The 19,611-nt window shown below is 41.4% G+C and overlaps 1 protein-coding gene across 1 annotated transcript; it reads left to right on the forward strand.

Annotated features, from left to right (window-relative positions):
* Positions 1-16,835: 16,835 nt before the first annotated feature.
* Positions 16,836-17,375, forward strand: LOC147434609 (uncharacterized). Its single transcript, XM_086489993.1, has 3 exons — positions 16,836-17,018; positions 17,112-17,213; positions 17,331-17,375. The coding sequence occupies exons 1-3, from the start codon at positions 16,836-16,838 to the stop codon at positions 17,373-17,375; spliced, it is 330 nt and encodes a 109-aa protein (XP_086346119.1).
* The last annotated feature ends 2,236 nt before the right edge of the window (positions 17,376-19,611 follow it).

Genomic DNA, 19,611 nt, shown 5'->3' on the forward strand with positions numbered 1-19,611 from the left:
ACATTTGTCAAGACTAAACATTCAATTTATTTTCATGAAATTTTGTACATTCAGGAATGGGAAATTGAACATACTGCTTTCTTTATGATGTGGAAAGTTGGTAATGGCATGGTATCATTGACATATAAGATACCAAGCAGTATCTCTTTATGTGTGGTGTTGATTCTACAAAATCTGCAAGTGACATATCTCTCAAAGAGAGATGTGGTTAGTTTGAAAATGATCCATTTTATAAACAGAACTTTGGCTGATTTTTTTCAGATGTTCCTCTCTTTCATCACATAGAGATCATTTTGAAAATGGTCCTATAGACATGTACTTCTATCTTTATATGCTAAAACTCACTATTGAGGAAGGTAAGTATATAGTGTTGATTTCACAATTGTAAAGTACTTTTTGATGCTATCCCTTCTTGGTGGGGAAATGCATACTTTTTGAGACAAATGTTTACTTTGGAATTAGTTCAGTAAATGTTAAACAGCCTTAATCCTCGAGTGGGAGTCTTGGATGAGATGGTAGTCGACTAGACTTTTGAGAATCGATCCAATTTACTAAGGAGGTGTTGTCCGATTTTTTTCGGAATTAAATTATGTAAACATTATCATAAATAAATGGCTCATTCTTCAAACTTAAAATTTGATCTTTGTTATGGTGTTAGTTTTTGTTGTAATTTTTGACACCAATAACAAGGGGAGGGAGTCGTTGGCACCTGTCTTCCCAAGTAATGCTAGTTTTGATAGGCTTGTGTTTCTTGGATGGTGATAGGTAAGAGATTCTTTCCTTGGGATTACAACGACAACTGCAGCGATAACAAAAGATCGTCCAATATAACAACTGGATCCTTATCTATGTAGATGCAGTGGAAGCTCATCCCAAAGGGTAGACACACTGAGATACAACACTAAGATATCAAATTGTAATGATCAAAGATCAAATCTTTGATCTAAATGATTGTATTATCCATTAGATACAAAATGTTGTATTGCTGTATATAAAAAGATAATTGAGGTTTATGACATCTTGTTTTAAAATATTGTTATTTAATATATTATTTAATACAGTTGTCTAAGTATGGCACTAGTCCGACCAAAGACTAGTAGGGAAAAGGAGTGTGTGTTTAAGTATGAAAATCCCCTCATAATTGAACCATACTTAACAATTGGAATTAGATAATAATATAGCTACTTCAATTTATCCTAACTTCAATCAAACGGTTTTTGTCAGGATATGGGTATTCATACCCTAAAAATTAGATTTCCTGCTCTCTAATACAAGTTACATTATCACTAGCTTGATCCACCCAATCCAAAGGGATGAGTCGGGGCTCTCAGCTCCTAAATTGGTCAAACATCTATTTACATGCTTACGTATAATCCATATATTGTAATCAATGTCCACCCTCGAGCAGGTGTGGAATTTCGAGTGATCTTTGTCTTGCATGATCGGAGTATTGTATAGTAACCACCATGACGACATAGTTCACAAATTTGGGGTCACACGTCAACCAAAATCATGAGATGTCAGGTATGTAGTTTCATAGCACATTACTCTCCTCCCTGGAGGACCCCTTTATCATACAAAAATTGGGTATTCTTACATCTAAACCTGGTTCAACACATTATAGATGGGTAGTCTCCCATTTAAACCTTTTAAAAACAGTACATGTGATTGAGCTATAAACATTGAAATTTTTAGGAAGCATTTACTACAATTGGTGGGGGATTGGTCCACTTGGTGGACCAACCTCCACCAATGGGATCTCTCCTCTGGGATGGGGGAGGGCCACACACACACACATATCTACATGGGCAGAAGATAATTTTCCATTCTCTCAAACTTACTGACTTGCTGCACTATTTTGCGCAGCTTCGAACTTGGCATTTACCTAGCTCTAAACACTCTTTTAATGAAAATCATATATACCCGCATACACCTACACATGCTCGCCTTTAAGCAAGTCATGCTCCTAGTTATTAATGATCACATGCATTTGCTAGTGCCACCTTGCTGACCTACATGAATATTCCACCCACACGCATGCTAGATTATTTATTGTGTAAGCTGTTCTCCTCTCAGCCACTATCCACATTTAGAAGTTGATTACTCTCTCCTACCAACAACTTACTATTTTTGCTCACCCTTGATCGGGATTCTAATCGACTCGTGTGCCCATTGTGCGCGTATGTCGCACGTGTCAATGCAAGGAACTTGGCGATACACCGTGTGCGAGCCACAAATGGCTCCAAGCACACAACAAGCCTAAACTAGTAAGCTCAAAGAAGGCGATGGTGTGTCTGTTACCATATACATGTGGTAGTGATGTGTGTGAACACACTAGGACCGTCGGGGCATTTTTTCCCTCTTTAGGAGGTTTTTTCCCCCGTGCATTGTATATACGCCCATCACTTTAGGGCTATCTATCTTTCCATTGCACACTAAGTAACACACTCTCTATTGTGTGCCTTGAGCTTCCTTTGTCTTCTCCAAGCTGTGTGTGTTTCTCTGCAACCCTAATTCCAAAAGTGTCACTCACCGCTCTACGCTTGCTTCGTGGAGGATTCCTCGCCGCGAAGAAGAAGGAGACGCCGCTACGCCGCGCTCAACCGCCTCACCGCCGCCGTGCCGCCGCAATGCTCGATCGCACACTCTCTCTCTCTCTCATACACACACACACAAGGAGGTGAAGAAGAAGAAGATGGAGATGGAGATGGAGCAAGAGCACTCTTCTATTGCACAAATGAGAGAATGAGTGAATTTTAGGTTTGGTTGACTTTTATATGAGCTCGCCCCATTCACACTTGGGCGCCCATGCTTAGCCAACTAATCCCTTGAATGTTCCAGTTAGAGTGCGCCTCTCATCGACGATCACTCTTACTCTTTTCCTATTGGACCGACAAGCCCGGTACCTGACGCTACCAAATAAATAATACAATGTCCGCCGTAGGTTAGAACGTTCGTCGTAGGTGATAGGGTGTCCGTGAGCCGTGAGGGTTAACATGCCCCCCTTCCTGATGTAGATTCTGTCCTCTGAAGCTATTGAGTTGAAGCTCGTTCGTCGAGGTGGAAGAGCATTTGAGATGAATGTCCTTAGCCTTCTTCAGTCACTGCAAAATCAAACAACATTGGCACAGTAATTGCATTCTCATAAGCGATTAAAAAGCATATGTAGTTTTAGGCAGACAAATTGATTGGTAACAGAATTTTAAACAATTTGTCAGCAATAAACATTAAATTGCAATGTAATCAAATGCATAAACAGATGTAAAGGTAAAAAATTAAACAAGTATGGGTCGCTAATTTAACGGTCAACAGGCACTAGAGATCGACTATTAATACCATGGGTAAGCTTCTTAATTTTCTCTGGTCAATTAAGTTGTTTAATCGCGAGAGCGAAGTATTTCATGTTCGAGGGCTGACTAGAGGCTATACCTAGAAGACCTTGTAGTTAAGCTACGATAAAAGGAATTTCTCATGAAATCATCGCCTGACTGGTTACCTTTTCTTTGACCCCCCAAAGTCTTTTCACAGTGATTCAATTTTCATGTGTGTGCTTATTTTGTATGCCTTGGGTTTTTTGCTTTTCAAGGAAAAGCGCCCACACTGGGAACCTCTAGGGCTCTAGTACCATAGGCGATACATGTGAGTGAAGTACCCAATCAAGCTGACGTTTCTTTTCCAGCTTAAGATTTTACATTGTGGCACTTTGATTTGTTTTTGTTTGTTCGTTTTCAGCATTTTAATTTGGTAACTTTTAGGGGGTCATATAACACTGTTACCCTCCCCAGGCTCATCACATTAGTAAACTCCCTTTATAATACTTAAGCTAAAGGTCAATAGGGTCAAGCCCACTAGAAAGCCCTAGTACATTTCACACAATGCTGCCTAAATCGGATTAAGAACCTAAGTAACCATTGATTATTAGGAAGGCATTCCCCATGGTATTAAGAGAAGATCTCTAACACCTAACTTGGTCAAACTAGCTTAGTCGGACTGCTTGATTTTTAAACCTAGTCAAGTTTCAATGTATCGGATGTGAATGTGTAGGTCTGAGTCAATCTTTTGACTTTTATTGTGCATACTCGTTTGCTAATTGCTCTTGCTCTTTATTTTTATATTTTTTTTGTGAGTATAAGGCTTTATATATATAAATTCCCTAAGATTGGTGATTGAGAGGTCAGGGAAACAAGGTTGAGAGGGAAGCAAGTGAATGATGGATGTCAACAAACACTCCCCCCTTCCTTGGGTAGATCATACCATTTGAAATGAGCTTGTCACCCTTTGAAACCAATCGTTCCAGTTGGTACTAGGTGAGGATTTTTTCCAGTAGTTTTCTATTACCTTAGGTGCCTCATCGAGTTGCAAGGGTGGTAAGGTACTCTCCCAGGATCGAACTTGAAGTGGTTCATCAGGTGATTCTTGAACACTGGGAGGTGTGGATTTCTTTGTAGCTTTATTGAGGTCCACTATTGGATGTGGAGGCTGTGGAGAAGCTTTTACCTCTCTGGATGCATTACATGAGGAGCTAGAAGCTTCATGGGACACCCCCCTTCCTGAGCTAGGTGGAACAAATCGTTCTTTCTTCGGTACCCAAACTAGCTTTGGAGCGGGTGTATAGAATTCCGTGATTTTTTTCTTTCCGTGATCGTTGATTTGTTTTGGAGCTACGAGATTGGGCTCACATGGGTCAGGTGACAGGTAAGAACACAATCTACGTTTTGGCACCCAGATTTGATCATTTCCTTGATAGTAGCTTTGGGCTTCCAATAGTCGTTTAGGAATCCATCGCCACATTTTCTTACATTTTTTGGAGCGAGTGGGACGTTTCTTACAAGGCTTCTATTTTTTAGCATCCGCCATGGTCGCTAAAGAAGCTTTAGAGACCCACTTGTATGTTTTCTTCGTTATATTACGATGAGTCTTGCCAGAAGCTATATGCATTGCTTGTAGCATATTTAAAGGTACATGCATTTCATCCCCCTCAGGTGTTACCCAGGTCGTCCCCCTGTTTCCCCAAGTGCCTATGGTTGCTGCTAGGTGGACCCAATCCACATTGTCCGACTCAGTCATCCCAAGTAATACATCCATATAAGGAGAATCTTCCCCAACATCAGTGTCCGCTTTACACGTGTAACAATACTGCAATGGGGCCGAGTGAACTGTGGTGTTAGATCTATGATCAATTATAAACTTGTTTCCTAGAGGATGTGCTCGACCCGTCACAAGATCCACTCGAATGACAGAATCTTGGAACTGCAAGTAGACATGGTTTTTAGACCAGTCATGCACCATTTTTGCTTCCCTCATGAAAGGACGTAATAAGATCATCTCCGATGCCATAGTGTGTTTGGAGAAATCCATAACAATAAAGGTAATCCTTATTTTATGTCCAAAGACCTTGATCTTGAGATCTTCTAGCATCCCAATAGGTTTAACAATAGACCCATTGGCCATCTTCACTACTATGGTTGTGGTCGCAAGGTGAGGTCTTCCCATAGTTTCCCAGCAATTTTGAGTCACAATGCTAACCCCAGCGCCACCATCAAGGATTCCCTTCACAGTTAATCCCTTAGTAGTGATTGGTATAGTTGCATTGGATTCATCACCCTCAAAGTATTGTCCCAACTTGTTAACAGGTATTTCTATAACAAGATTCTCATCTAGGTTCGGTTGTGGATCTATGTATTCCTCCTCTATTGGCATCTCCCCAGCTCCATCCATCTGTGCAAATTGTGGTAGCCCAAACTTCAGTTCTCCATTGAGGAAGGCTCGAAGAGCTGAGACTAGCTCGGGGTCTTTATATAGTTTGGACATGATGGTGGTTCTAACTTCTGAAGACATGAAATCCATCAGTTTGGCAATGTTTAACGGCACCTTTTGGCCTTGAGTCCCTTGACGTGGGGAAGATGGGATCTCCATTTCTTCGATAGGATCAAGTAGTCCCTCTGTAAACATTCTTTCCATCAAGAAGTGAGTACGCCCACTTTCCCATGACTTTAAGTCACTTTCTTCTTGGATGACACTAGGTATGTCCAAGGGTCTATGGACTTGGTGAGGTTGTTGTTGCGTAGGGAACACGGTGTCTGTAATCTGGATCTTCCTAGGTGCTGGTTCTAGATCCCTTTGGGTATCTTCTACCAAACTCCTTAATTGCTTGACTCGCTCGATCTCCTCTGTAGGGTTTGGATAAGTTCCTATCTTCTTTTTGGATCCTGGCCATTGTGGCTCATGAAGATCTTCCTTGTTGGTTTCTATGTTAGTGGTCATTTTGGTCTCCATGGTTTCGCCTGAATCAGAATCTTCTTCAGCGTCGTTCATATATACGGGGTCATCACCAGTCCCTATGTTTTTGCGATCTCTTTCTTCGTGTTTTCTTCTTTTTCTGAGATTGGGCAATTGATGCCGTGTCTCTTTCCTCAAGAATATAATTTTGTTTTTGGAGCATCGATCGTGTGAGTACGTTTACTGGTACCATGGGTGTACTTGGTGATGGCTCCTCGATAACTTCAATCAAGTTTAATGGCGTGATCTTCGGTGCATTTGGATTATTTGGACATTGGGCAATAAAATGATCTATGCCACATCGATTACACATGAGTATCGGCATTGTAGACGTGCTTGCTTGATTGGTTTGCATTACTGTGGCGTTCTTTTGTAGCCTAATAGGACACTCGGCTACACGATGTGGACCTCCACACTCATAGCATTGAAGAGGTGGTCTCTTAGGGGTGTAATTGATATTTTGGCCTCTTGCCGCAAGAGCAGCTACTTGATATACAGGTTTGACTTGTCCCCAATAGTCCTCCATGTAGTATTGTGGACTTTCTTCAAGCACATCCATCCCATAGGCGATATTAGGATCTATATCTTCCTCATAGCCTTCCAAACAAGAAATAGATGACTCACAACCCACTTGATTCACAGAAGTGATTCTCGGATGTGGTGGTTGCGGTCCTAGCACTGGAGGTGGTAAGGGTGTTGTTTGAACAACATTTTGGGCCCTAGGGACCATGTGTTGTGCTGTTTGTTCAAGAGGTGGGGCCGGCATCAAGGCAAGCACTCGAGGTGTGTCTGTCCATGCTAAGGTTGGTCTATTGGCCATCGCACGCTTAAATACTATGCAATCCTTAGATTGATGACCATACCTCCCACATGCATTGCAGTTCCCATTGAATTTTACTCTAAAAGTAGGGCATTCACTGGTACTATGCGGTCCATAGCATATTGAGCACCATTGTTGATCCCTTCCTGGATACATATGATTGTTTTGCGGAGCACAATTGTCTCTAAGACTCTCTTGAATAGCCTTGGTGAGATCTGCTAAAGTCATCTCAGATATCTTTGGCTCCTTAGCAATAGGCTTTAGGGTCATTGGTTGATGCCCTGATGCTTGCGAGCTAATAGATTTGGACTCAACAGACACTCTTTCTCCTTGAATCATTAAATTATCCTCCAATTGGATCGCATTGGTGGTGACTGCTTCCCTCTAATGACTAGGCCATTGTAGATATCCTCATGCCGTAATCCCCTAATGAATCTATCAAGCAATTGGTTATTGTTGAAGCGCTCATTTGGATTACAACGAGAATTCAAATGCTTCAAGCGACTTATAAAGTCTCTCACCGACTCTCCTTCCTCTCGTTGGGCTTTCTGAAGCTGAGAGGCTACACCCCAAAGCACTCCCTCTCGTATGTATTCTTTCAAGAAAAGTCTCCTAAGAGTAGGGTAAATCATTTTTTCTTCCACCCTTAGGGTTCTATACCAATCCCTAGCCTTTCCACTTAAGGTTAGGCTTAAAGCATTGCTCTTATGTAGGTCATTGTGTTCTCCTAGAGAATCGCATATTTGTTCAAACACTTCGATATGCTTCCTCACATCCCCGTCTCCGCTAAATTTTTGTGTGAGCTTGGCTATTTGTACTGCCTTACTTCTAGGCTCTCTATCAGGCGTGTTACGCATATTCTCAGCAATAGATCGACCAATAGCTTGAGCAAATGTTGCCAAGTCACCTAAGTGAGCAGGCACCGTGGGTGGAGGTGCTCCAGAGACTACATGTGGAGTAGGTATTGGCATTGGGGTTGGCGCATAGGAAGCCCTTGGGTTCACGTTGGGTACGATGTTGTGCCATGTGGTGGTCCATAGTTCATATGAGTGGCCCTGGGCATAGCAGACGTCAGATGTGACATGCTAATGCTAGCCGGTATAGTCCCATGGAAATAAGAACTTGTGTATTGTGGTTGTGGAGCATAGGTAGTTGAAACAATGGGAGGGGTAGGGACTACATGAGTGTCAGCCATAGGTGCATACGATCGGTACACACTTGTAGGTACTGTTGCAGGCATTGAGCTACCATGTAGCGGTGCTTTACTAACAAACGAGGTCCATGGTGTGTTTCTTGGCATGCCCATCATTGGGGTAGGCACGGTATTTGTGGTGTCATCCAGGGAAAGATGAGCTAGACTTGGAAAAGTAAAGCTATCACTTGTGGGCTCAGATTGCATTGAGACCCCTGGCGAAACAACATATGGGGGATCGATGGGACTCGCTGGGGGAGTCTCCATTTGTGATAGAGTGGGTTGTTTCCCTTTGCCCGTGTCTAAAAATCGCATAGGACCCGTCGAAGGTATGTTTATTCCTCGATTTTGCCTCTCGGACTAGATAATCCTATGGATGACATTGCAGATCATGTGTTGTTGTTCCTCTAGACTAGTGGCACTAGATGTGGATTGTACAACTTCTAACCAACCCACATGGTATGTGTAGCCCATGTATAGGTCGGTCAAAGTCTCTGTGTGTAGGTCATATTCCCAATTTTCATTGACAAATACCCCGTCCAAACTTGGTGTACTAGAGGGTTGCCGTGAGGTGGATGCACTGTTGCTTCTCGTGTTTTGACTTTTAGTCACCACTACCTTAGAGGCGACTTTGGAAGGTGGTAGCTCGGTAGGGCCCTCATTAAATGAGGTAGGTAGAATGTCCATGTGGACACTCTGAGGGAGTGTGGGGTCTACAGGAGATGTGAGTGGTGATTCTACTTCCCCACCCCCTTCGTCTACTTCACTAGCCGTATGTTCAGAGCGCGTAGCTCTACTAAAAGTTTCCATCAAACGGCTAAAAACACTAGTTCCAGGTTGTTGGGCCCAGCTAGGCACGGTTTCATTTGTTCCCCCGGGGCTTTGTGTAAGATGCTCTTCCATAATATCGTAGTCAGAGGAAGAGTTGCTAGCCGCTATATTTGGGTCTTGGGTTGCACTACCTTGGGTCCCCGTCGAGGGCGTAGACCCTAGCGTGGAAGGATAGTGAGTACCCCCGTAAATCGAAGCACTAGCTAGTTGTTCGGACTCTAGCACACGACCAGAGCGTAGATACATGTACTTTGGGTGCCCTACAAGTGTCGGCAAGTACCCTCAAAGGTTACTTGCTTTGTTTTGTGGGTGTTTTGCACCTCGTTTTCTACTTGATTTTTTCTTGTTTTTGATGTTTTTTGAATGTTTTTTTAATGTTTGATTTTTTTGATTGAAGTGTGTGATAGCTCGAAATGAGCGTATCACTTAAAGGGTCGCTGTGTGCTTTACAACACAATTTTCGGGCATCTGACGTTTCGTTGGTCCTCAAAAATCAATTTTTAGCTACGTGTGAAGCTAAAATTCGTTTTTTTAAAAGGCGATTGAGGCCTAGGCCTGAGCGTGAGCTTGGGCTTGGGTCTGGGAGATATTCCCGATCCCGGTCCTACCTTTAAAATTTATTAATTTTTTTAAAAATTTTTTTTATTATAAAGGATAAGGCCGCCGCGGCCTGTGCGAGAGCACACACACACTCTCTCTACCCACTTCTAACTAATACACCTACTCTTACACACTAACACACTCTATTAACTCTCACTAATCTACTTCCTACTTACTGTACACAGAAAACTAACTACCTTAATACACAGAGAATAAACACAGAACCTTTGAAAACTCCATTAATAAAAAAAACACACAGTATAACACCAAATCCCTCTTCTCAACACACACACACACACACACACACACACTCCTTCCTTACCTTTCCTACAATAGAAATTGCACCACGGAGAAGCACAGAGTGCTACTCGAGCTTCATGTATGGCACTCCCCGGCAACGGCGCCAAAAATGTGCACATATTTCGCACGTGTCAATGCAAGGAACTTGCCGATACACCGTGTGCGAGCCACAAATGGCTCCAAGCACACAACAAGCCTAAACTAGTAAGCTCAAAGAAGGCGATGGTGTGTCACTCACCGCTCTACGCTTGCTTCGTGGAGGATTCCTCGCTGCGAAGAAGAAGGAGACGCCGCTACGCCGCGCTCAACCGCCTCACCGCCGCCGTGCCGCCGCAATGCTCAATCGCACACTCTCTCTCTCTCTCTCTCACTCATACACACACACACAAGGAGGTGAAGAAGAAGAAGATGGAGATGGAGATGGAGCAAGAGCACTCTTCTATTGCACAAATGAGAGAATGAGTAAATTTTAGGTTTAGTTGATTTTTATATGAGCTCGCCCCATTCACACTTGGGCGCCCATGCTTAGCCAACTAATCCCTTGAATGTTCCAGTTAGAGTGCGCCTCTCATCGGTGATCACTCTTACCCTTTTCCTATTGGACCGACAAGCCCGGTACCTGACTCTACCAAATAAATAATACAATGTCCGCCGTAGGTTAGAACGTCCGTCGTAGGTGATAGGGTGTCCCTGAGCCGTGAGGGGTAATACCCATCGTGTTGGCTCACCACATACGTAATCCCTCCTTGCAGGTTCTACCCTCATAACCTTTGATCTGCCTCACTGCACATCGATCAACTACTGTCGCCCATGTCTGCTCAACCCACCATGGGTTTCTTGAGCAAGGCTTTCTTGCTCTTTTTCTCCTCAGTCCCTGTCTCACAGACACATTCGATTCAGTATTTGTATTATCTGTAATTCTCGCTCTTGGCTTCCCTTGTATACTCTACCTTCGCAGGTTCGAAACTCCATCATTGCCCTCTGCATCGGCCCGCACGTGCGTGTGGCTTTCACAGTTTGCTTCATACACCCACACAGAAACACACACACACACACACACACACACACACACACAGGTGCTTTGAAAGCTGGCAACAGATGGCGAACCCCCCTTTGGCATTGACCTGATTGCTTAATACACATAACACAAACACAGATTCAACTACAATCGAAGGCAGCGAAAAACCCTACCTATGGGGAGGATTATGAACAAAGACAAGTGCTTAACCTATGCTTCGACAACGGGATTGTGCGAAAAACTCAACGTATTGCTCTTCAGGTAGGTACATCGTACCTAGTCAGTACATGTGTATTTGAATGAGCAAAACTCAAGTAATAATAAATATTCTTGAAATATAGTTCCTCATGAATCGATGAATTTGGGTGTTAATACACTGCATTATCAACATACTGTGATCTAAATACAATAGTTAGCTCATGATAAAATCCCCAATCCGCTAGACTTTGAGCAACAACATGAAAAATAGATAACCTGGCACCTACTTTGTATACACACACACACAGATACATGATACAAATACTGGTTGTTTTAATACAGTAATTCTCATTGTTAATGGTTAAGTTTGTCATATTGAAGTACTTTTTTCCAGGGTTGGTACGGTGATGGTTGCATATTAGTTTTATGTTGATATGGCACACGAATTGCAAGCCTTTCGGACATGAATAAAAATTGGGTTTTTTTATAGTATCAACTTTTGGTTGATATAACACATAAAAATGCGATTCAGAAGCACACATAGACACGCTTACTGTTAATAATTTGGTAGTATGCTCATAGGATGCTATATGTTTCTCATATGGATTTTTTTTTAGCCACAAGCTGTGGTTGACTCGATAACGTATGTATCAATACATGTATGGACTAAAAATTTATAGGTCATGGGAATGATTTCAGAATGGAAGATGATTGGTTGTGAGACTGTAAACTCTCATAAGGATGACTGGAGATCTGAAACATTCAATTTATTTTCACGAAATTTTGTACATTTGAGAATGGGAAATTGAACATATTGCTTTCTTTATGATGTGGAAAGTTGGTAATGGCATGGTATCATTGGCATATAAGATACCAAACAATATCTCTTTATGTGTGGTATTGATTGTACAAAATACGCAGGTGACGTATCTCTCAAAGAGAGATGTGGTTAGTTTGAAAATTTCCATCTTATAAATAGAACTTTGGCTGACTTTTTTCAGATGTTCCTCTCTTTCATCACATAGAGATCATTTTGAAAATGGTCCTATAGACATGTACTTCTATCTTTATATGATAAAACTCACTTTTGAGGAAGGTAACTATATAGTGTTGATTTCACAATTGTAAAGTACTTTTTGATGCTATCCCTTCTTGGTGGGGAGATGCGTACTTTTTGAGACAAATGTTTACTTTGAAATTAGTTCAATAAATGTTAAGAGAGCCTTAATCCTCGATTGGGGGTCTTGAATGACATGGTAGTCGACTGGAATTTTGAGAATCGATCCAATTTACAAAGGAGGTGTTGTCCGATTTTTTTCAGAATTAAATTATGTAAACATTATCATAAATAAATGGCTCATTCTTCAAACTTAAAATTTGATCTTTGTTATGGTGTTAGTTTTTGTTGTAATTTTTGAGACCAATAACAAGGGGAGGGAGTCGTTGACACCTGTCTTCCCAAGTAATGCTAGTTCTGATAGGCTTGTGTTTCTTGGATGGTGATAGGTAAGAGATTCTTTCCTTGGGATTACAACGACAACTGCAGCGATAACAAAAGATCGTCCAATATAACAACTGGATCCTTATCTATGTAGATGCAGTGGAAGCTCATCCCAAAGGGTGGACACACTGAGATACAACACTAAGATATCAAATTGTAATGATCAAAGATCAAATCTTTGATCTAAATGATTGTATTATCTATTAGATACAGAATGTTGTATTGGTGTATATGAAAAGATAATTGAGGTTTATGACATCTTGTTTTAAAACATTGTTATTTAATATATTGTTTAATACAATTCTTTAAGTATGGTTCAATTATGAGGGGATTTTCATAAACACACATGCATAAACAAAACACATACACACACATTGAATGTACAAAAAATTACACACACATGTATAAACAAAGAATGCATACGCACACATTGATAGAAGAGAGAGATAAAGTAAAGAGAGAGAGAGAGAGAGAGAGAGATAAAGTAAAGATAGAGAATATATGAGAGAGAGAGAGAGACAGAGAGAGAGAGAGAGAGAGGGGGGGAGAAGACGAAAAGAGTGAGGTAAGGGGAGAAAACAAAGAGAGAGAGAGAGATAAATAAAAAAGTAGAGAAAATATGAATTAATGAAATGTTATATTAAGATTTAGGGTTAGGTTAGATTTAAAATTAGGTTAGATTAAGATCTAAGATTATGTTAGATTACATTTGATTTATATTTAAAATTTATGCTAAAGTTAAAATTAGGTTAGACTTAAAATTATGTTGAGATTTAAATTAGGTTAGATTACATTTAGGTTTAGGTTAGATTTAAGATTAGATTAGATTTAGGTTTATGTTGAGTTTAAGATTAGATTAGATTTAGATTTATGCTAGATTTAAGATTAGGGCAAGATTTAAGATTAGCTAGGTTAGATTTAAGATTGTAATAAATTTAGATTTAGGTTAGATTTTAAGGCATGTCAATGAAGGGGGAGTTCCAGCTAAGCTCAAGGCTTTGCCCAAAGAGCAAACACTAAGTACACAACACAACTGTCCCATCAGAATCTGACACCTATTAACTCACCCACTAACCATGTTCAATTAGCTCAGAATCACCATATGTTCAATTAAGTTAGATTTTGGATTTAGTTTTTATATTAAAGTCTACCTTCGGGATTACGGGAAAAAATTGGAGTTAGTCCAACGGTGATCCCTCTCTTCCTCTCTACGATTGCGACCTTAAGCTGGAAAGCTTTCAACGGCATGATACTCAGATTGGAGGCCAACATGTGATGTGCACAGTAATCCCTTGAACAAGGATCTGCTGTGAAGAGATGTTAAGATGCTGTGAATTGCTACAGTTAAAGAAGAGACAAAGGGGTTTTGTCCACTACATGCATTTCCATGTAGACGTGGGTGTGTACATTTCTTGTATCGACAAATATAGGCATTGACCAATAAAGACAAGATTATAACCCGATGATTCTGATCTTCGTGCACCTCTAGACCGAGGTGTGCGGGGATCGGGCATGTACTAGAGAATGTAAGGTAGTTTACAGTGTGACCAGAGACAGAGAGAGAGAGAGAGAGAGAGAGAGAGAGAGAGAGAGAGAGAGAGAGAGAGAGAGAGAGAGAGAGAGAGAGAGAGAGAGATAAAAGATGGAGGATGCCAATAGAAGATTAAATTTATGTCCAAGTTATAAGGTTTTACATTCATTATGAATAGTGATGATGATGTGGGACCATCCAATCGAAACACCTATCTCTCAACAAGGATTTTATGTCCTGTAATCAATGCAAACATGCTATGCGATGGACAAGCCGCGTTTCTTTGTAGCACATTCGCGAATTTAGCGAGTTTGATCCATATATTATAGATCGCGTTGTTGCCAATTATAACTCGTCAGACTGTGACGGTGGCCAATAGGCAGCAATCTTGCAACCCAATAGACATATTCACAGGCGCTTTGGTCAAGTAGCATACGTGAGGCCACAAGATGTAGCCTCTGACAGCTCGGAGGATGATCATGCAGACCACAATCTGGGATTGTCATGTGCAATCTCGGTGTTGAGAAGAAGATGACGAAACATCTAGAGGCTAAAATCAATCGATTTTGCATGCTTCACAATCTAGTGATGCAAAAGTGGATTCACAATACGAGGATGCAAAGCAAGAGCGATAAAGGGCACGGATCGAGTGGAGACGGGGAAGATGACCATCGATGCATTATCCGGTGGGCTGGAGAGCCTACCAACATTCATGAGCTTAAGATGGTTGCACAACCAATTGAAAAGCCCACAACAGTGCGGTGAAGAAGTGACCGAGGAGGAGTGGGAGTACTCTCGGGGTTGCGGGACCAAGGTAAGTTTGCAATGTACAACTCACAACTTTCAAGATGTTTCAACGGCCACTCACAGTCTTCGTTGGTTGTAGTATAAGGCATACACAATAGTATGGTGTAAAGGTCAATAGTTTAGGGTGGAACGGATTGACAAAAAGCGTTTTACACAAGATTGTGGAATCATGGAAAAATTTGAACAGTCTAGTCGACGACGGTCCTTTGATGCAGATCCTGTGGTGGCGGAACTCACTTACTTCGGCACGCTACAAGAGATTTTGAGGATCGATTATAGAGGATTTTTTGTTGACTTGTTCGACGTGCAATGGTTCGAGATAAACACGGAGGGTCGCAATGCTATCGTGCGCAGAGGAGAGTCTGGTTTCCTTGAGGTGGATTCAACTAAAAAATGGACCGACTTAATTGTGAACAAGTAAGTCTGTACATATTTAACATCAAATTTTAGAAGTTATGTGGCTAGAAGCACTCATGTAAGTTATGTGGCTCTGGCAGGTGGTACTTCATCCTACAAACTCTGCATCAAACTGGTGGTACGTCATAGAGGTAGCCCCTCATAGTGCACGGACGTATGAGGGTTACCATGTGCCAATCACAGCGGCATCAGTGGAGGGGATCGGAGAGGATGCTCTGTCAGAAGCCGCTGAGGTGGTGCCAAACGAGCCTCAAGCTGCTACTCCAAGTCGAAGGAGTCCTAAAAGGGCAGATAGATCTCGCTCTTGTAACGAAGAATCAAGAAGCGTGCATCGCTACTCGCTAAGGTTTAATTTGAAGCCGGCTTGAACTCCTCGTCACAAAAATCCCTCCCCCATTATGAGTCCTCTCTCTCTCTCTCTCTCTCTCTCTACACAGGAATCCCTCCCCCTATTATCTATAATATACATTAGAACTTGTCCACATTTTCTTCTTCGTTCAATATTAAGATTAAATGTTCACATGTTTAATGCAGGTATGGATGATGATGAGTTTCTTTCTTCTTTGTCACCCCAGTGGAGGAGGTGGTACAAGGAGCGTCATCGCTCTAGAGCACCATTACATCATTCCACTCCTTCAGCATCTCCCTCTGTTTCGGAGCATTCAGTGCCCTCCAAGACTTCGGTGTCAACTAGACGATCTTCACAATCTTCTAGGCACCGTCGCTCTAGTGGTGGCCACGACGGTTGCTGTGGGGATGCTACCGTTGATGCCTCGACATCGCCTCGTGTTCAACGAGGCTCCTTACCTTCTCCTTCTTTGCCTGCCCCCACACCATCCACGGCCTCGCCATCTATGCCAGGTTTTGTACAGCTATCGGCCGTTCCTGGCTACACACCACTAGCTACTCCTTCGGGAGTCACCCCAGTTGACACTCCTCGCTTCGGGGCCCGGACTCCAGTGGAGACACCTGGCGTCTGTACCCCCATCGAGACTCCACTAGAGACACCACTCAAGACCCCTACCAAGACACCCAGGTTCACGTATCATAGGCAAGGGGACTTACCGTACTCGGTTGATATCAGCAGTGGCATCATCTTGGATGACGAAGGCAAGAAGGTGATCTCGCTCATGTGCGGTCTTTGCTCTCATGTGTTTCGACACTACATACTAAACACCTAGAGTGAAGTGCCAAATGAATTAAAAGATAGAGTCATCAACATGCTGCATGACGAGTTTCCTATGTCAAGTTGGGATGAGCGCTTCAATGAAGACCTGATGAAGGTTCAAATGTGCGAATACTGCAAGCACAAGCGTTTTGAAGTACAAAAATCAATAAAGCATGGGTGGAACAGACCAGATTGGCTGGCCAAAGAAGATTGGAAGAATGCAAAGCACGCAGCGCGTAGCGTGCGAGAATCCTGACAAGTGGAAGCAACAAAAGGAGATAGCAAAAGCGCAAGTAGAGGCAGGGAGCTCGTACCACTTGGGGAGCGGCGGGTGGACATCATTTGAGGACGATTTTGTAAGTGTTTCTGCATTGCCCTTTAGGTTTGGTAGTTACGTCTATTCGTACTTTTTAATTCTAACATAATGTATTCTTTATATGTTTTAAATATGGTCGATGACAGGTTGTGACCCCACCCCGTACGAGCGCAAGTACGCGGGCAAAAAGGGCTTAAACGCCTTGATGGACATTCTTAATTCTCGCTGCAGCATGGTTAATATTTCACTTTACTCTTTTAAATTTGTTGTATTTTAATGATAAGCTAAGAAAATAAATTGTTTTGTAATTATATGTTTATACTTACAGAAGTCTTATTGTTTTTTTCTGCAGAATTCGACAGATACACCGCTTGGGCGCGATGAGACGTCTGATTAGACGACGTCAATCTAGCTGTAGCCAAATAGCACTAGTTTTCTTTTTTCTTAGCATGTATAATGAGATGACGTGTATACATCTTTTTGTAACTATTGAAAAACGGTGTATTGTCTCAAATCAATGACAATTGTGTTGTAACTATTACATTTGCAAAGCTTAACCATCAAGTGATTTTGCATATGATATGTATAATTTTGTCATTGATTTACTTTCGTCAATTCACTTTCGTCCAATTACTTTTGTTAGTTTTGTATCTTTATTCTGCAAACAATACTATGCATGATGGAGTTAATGGTTATATTTTCTTGTGGGTGATTACTTTGGGTCTATACCTTGCACTTTCTTTTAAGGTGAATCTGTGCTTATCTTGGAGTCATTTAGGTATACTTTATCTTGGAAACATTCAATATGGTTGATGGGTGGCAGGGCATTCAATGCTCTGCCACCCAAATTTTTCTACTCTCGAGCGTCGCTATAAGCGTCTCTATATAAGGTTCTGCAACGTCGCTATGAGCGTTGCTAAAGAAGAACTGCAATCGTTGCTATAGGAGTCGCTATTTAGCGATACATTTAGCGACACCTATAGTTACATTCCCGTAGCGACGCTCTTATCGACGGTGGTAGCGACGCCGAGGAGTAAAAAAACCCAATGTATTTCCGTCGCTAAAAGCGTCTCAAGTGCACATAACCTCTTGTAGTGAATTCTTCCTTTAAAACTAATGTCGAGTTTTCATTGTGCATGAATCTCCTTCAAAAGGCTCGGAAGTATGAAGAATTGCAAGTAGTTTGACTCTAGTAATAACAAACTGAGTCATTGTTAATGGCATACAAAAAAAAAATACATATATATATAGGTGGGAAGGTAGCCTTATGAAACATGGTGATTTAAAAAAATAAAAATAAAAAATAAATATTTTATAGAATATATCTTTTTTCCAAATTGTTTTAGTAAAACAGACTTGCTATCGCTTTTGGAGGGCTTTATGAAGCGTAAACAAAAAAAAGGTTAAGCCGCATGTTTTTGTGGACATCGCTCTAAGTTAGACCTTTTGTACATCATGCATGGGTTGCATTTTTCAACACCATAAGAACTAGCAGTGTGCGAGTTTTTTGAAGCGGCCTATCCTAGCCTATTCTACGTATTGTATGTTGAGTGAAAATAAATAATCCAGTTTAATTCCAATTTTCAAAGTTCTATGTGTTGATGCTAATCTGCATAGGGTGTCGTGCCTACAAAAATGACATGCAGAGTCCAGACAAAGTAGTTTGTATGTCCTGACTGTGAGTGTACTATCCTTGCTTAGGCATACCTATGTGATTAGTACAAACTTAGGGGTGCATGGTGATGCAAAGTGTTTTCCATTCTCATGATTGGTAGGCGTTAATGATTGTGAGAAGGCCATTGCCCTCAGTGGGCTGACACCATCAACTGGTGCCATCAAACATGCATGCCTTTTGTCTAAATAAAGCTTTTTTTCTTTTCAAAAATGTTCTTTGTTTTGGACTGGATGATGGACGTTCTTTATTTTATTTCTAGAGCTATAGTTCCTTGCACTACTGATCACAGGGTGATGCCAAGGTTTTGAGTGCGGCTTTTGAAGACTTAAAGGCACAACCCATAAAAGAGAGTACCATCAAAGAAATCATAGATAAGAGAGAAAGAGGGTTTCTTGTAAAGTTATTAAATCTTGGTGCCAGGCACATGTCTCAGAGCTTACCTGAAAGGCTTGAAAGCTTGTCCAAGTCTATCCTACTATCTCCTTGAGAACCATTTCTTTTCTCATTAATTATAATAAAATGTTTATGGTCTTCTTCCTTATAATCCCATATTAATAATGCTCTAAATTTGACATCTATAACATGTGGGCTTCTTTTGTGACACCTGTCTTCCACTTACTAACATGCTTTTCATTTGTTGGTTGTGATGGTGACATGTATAGAGGAAAACCTTACCCTAAATGCTTCTGCAAAGTGATTTCTCTATGGTTTGTTGATGGCATACCTATGTATCATGATCAATATTTAAAGCTTTTTCTTCCCTAAACTAGAAATGGTATTATTTTTCCATACGTTGTCTACATGAAGAGCCTTGGTCTCTTGTAACACACACACACACACACACACACACACACACACACACACACACACACACACACACACACACGCACACACACACCACACAGAATAGACTAGATAGTGAAAGCATGTAAGAGAGAGATGTAGACATGATTTTTGC

The sequence above is a fragment of the Adiantum capillus-veneris genome, chromosome 19 (genome assembly GCF_014529385.1).
Source record: "Adiantum capillus-veneris isolate H3 chromosome 19, ASM1452938v2, whole genome shotgun sequence".
NCBI classification, from domain to species: Eukaryota; Viridiplantae; Streptophyta; class Polypodiopsida; order Polypodiales; family Pteridaceae; genus Adiantum; species Adiantum capillus-veneris.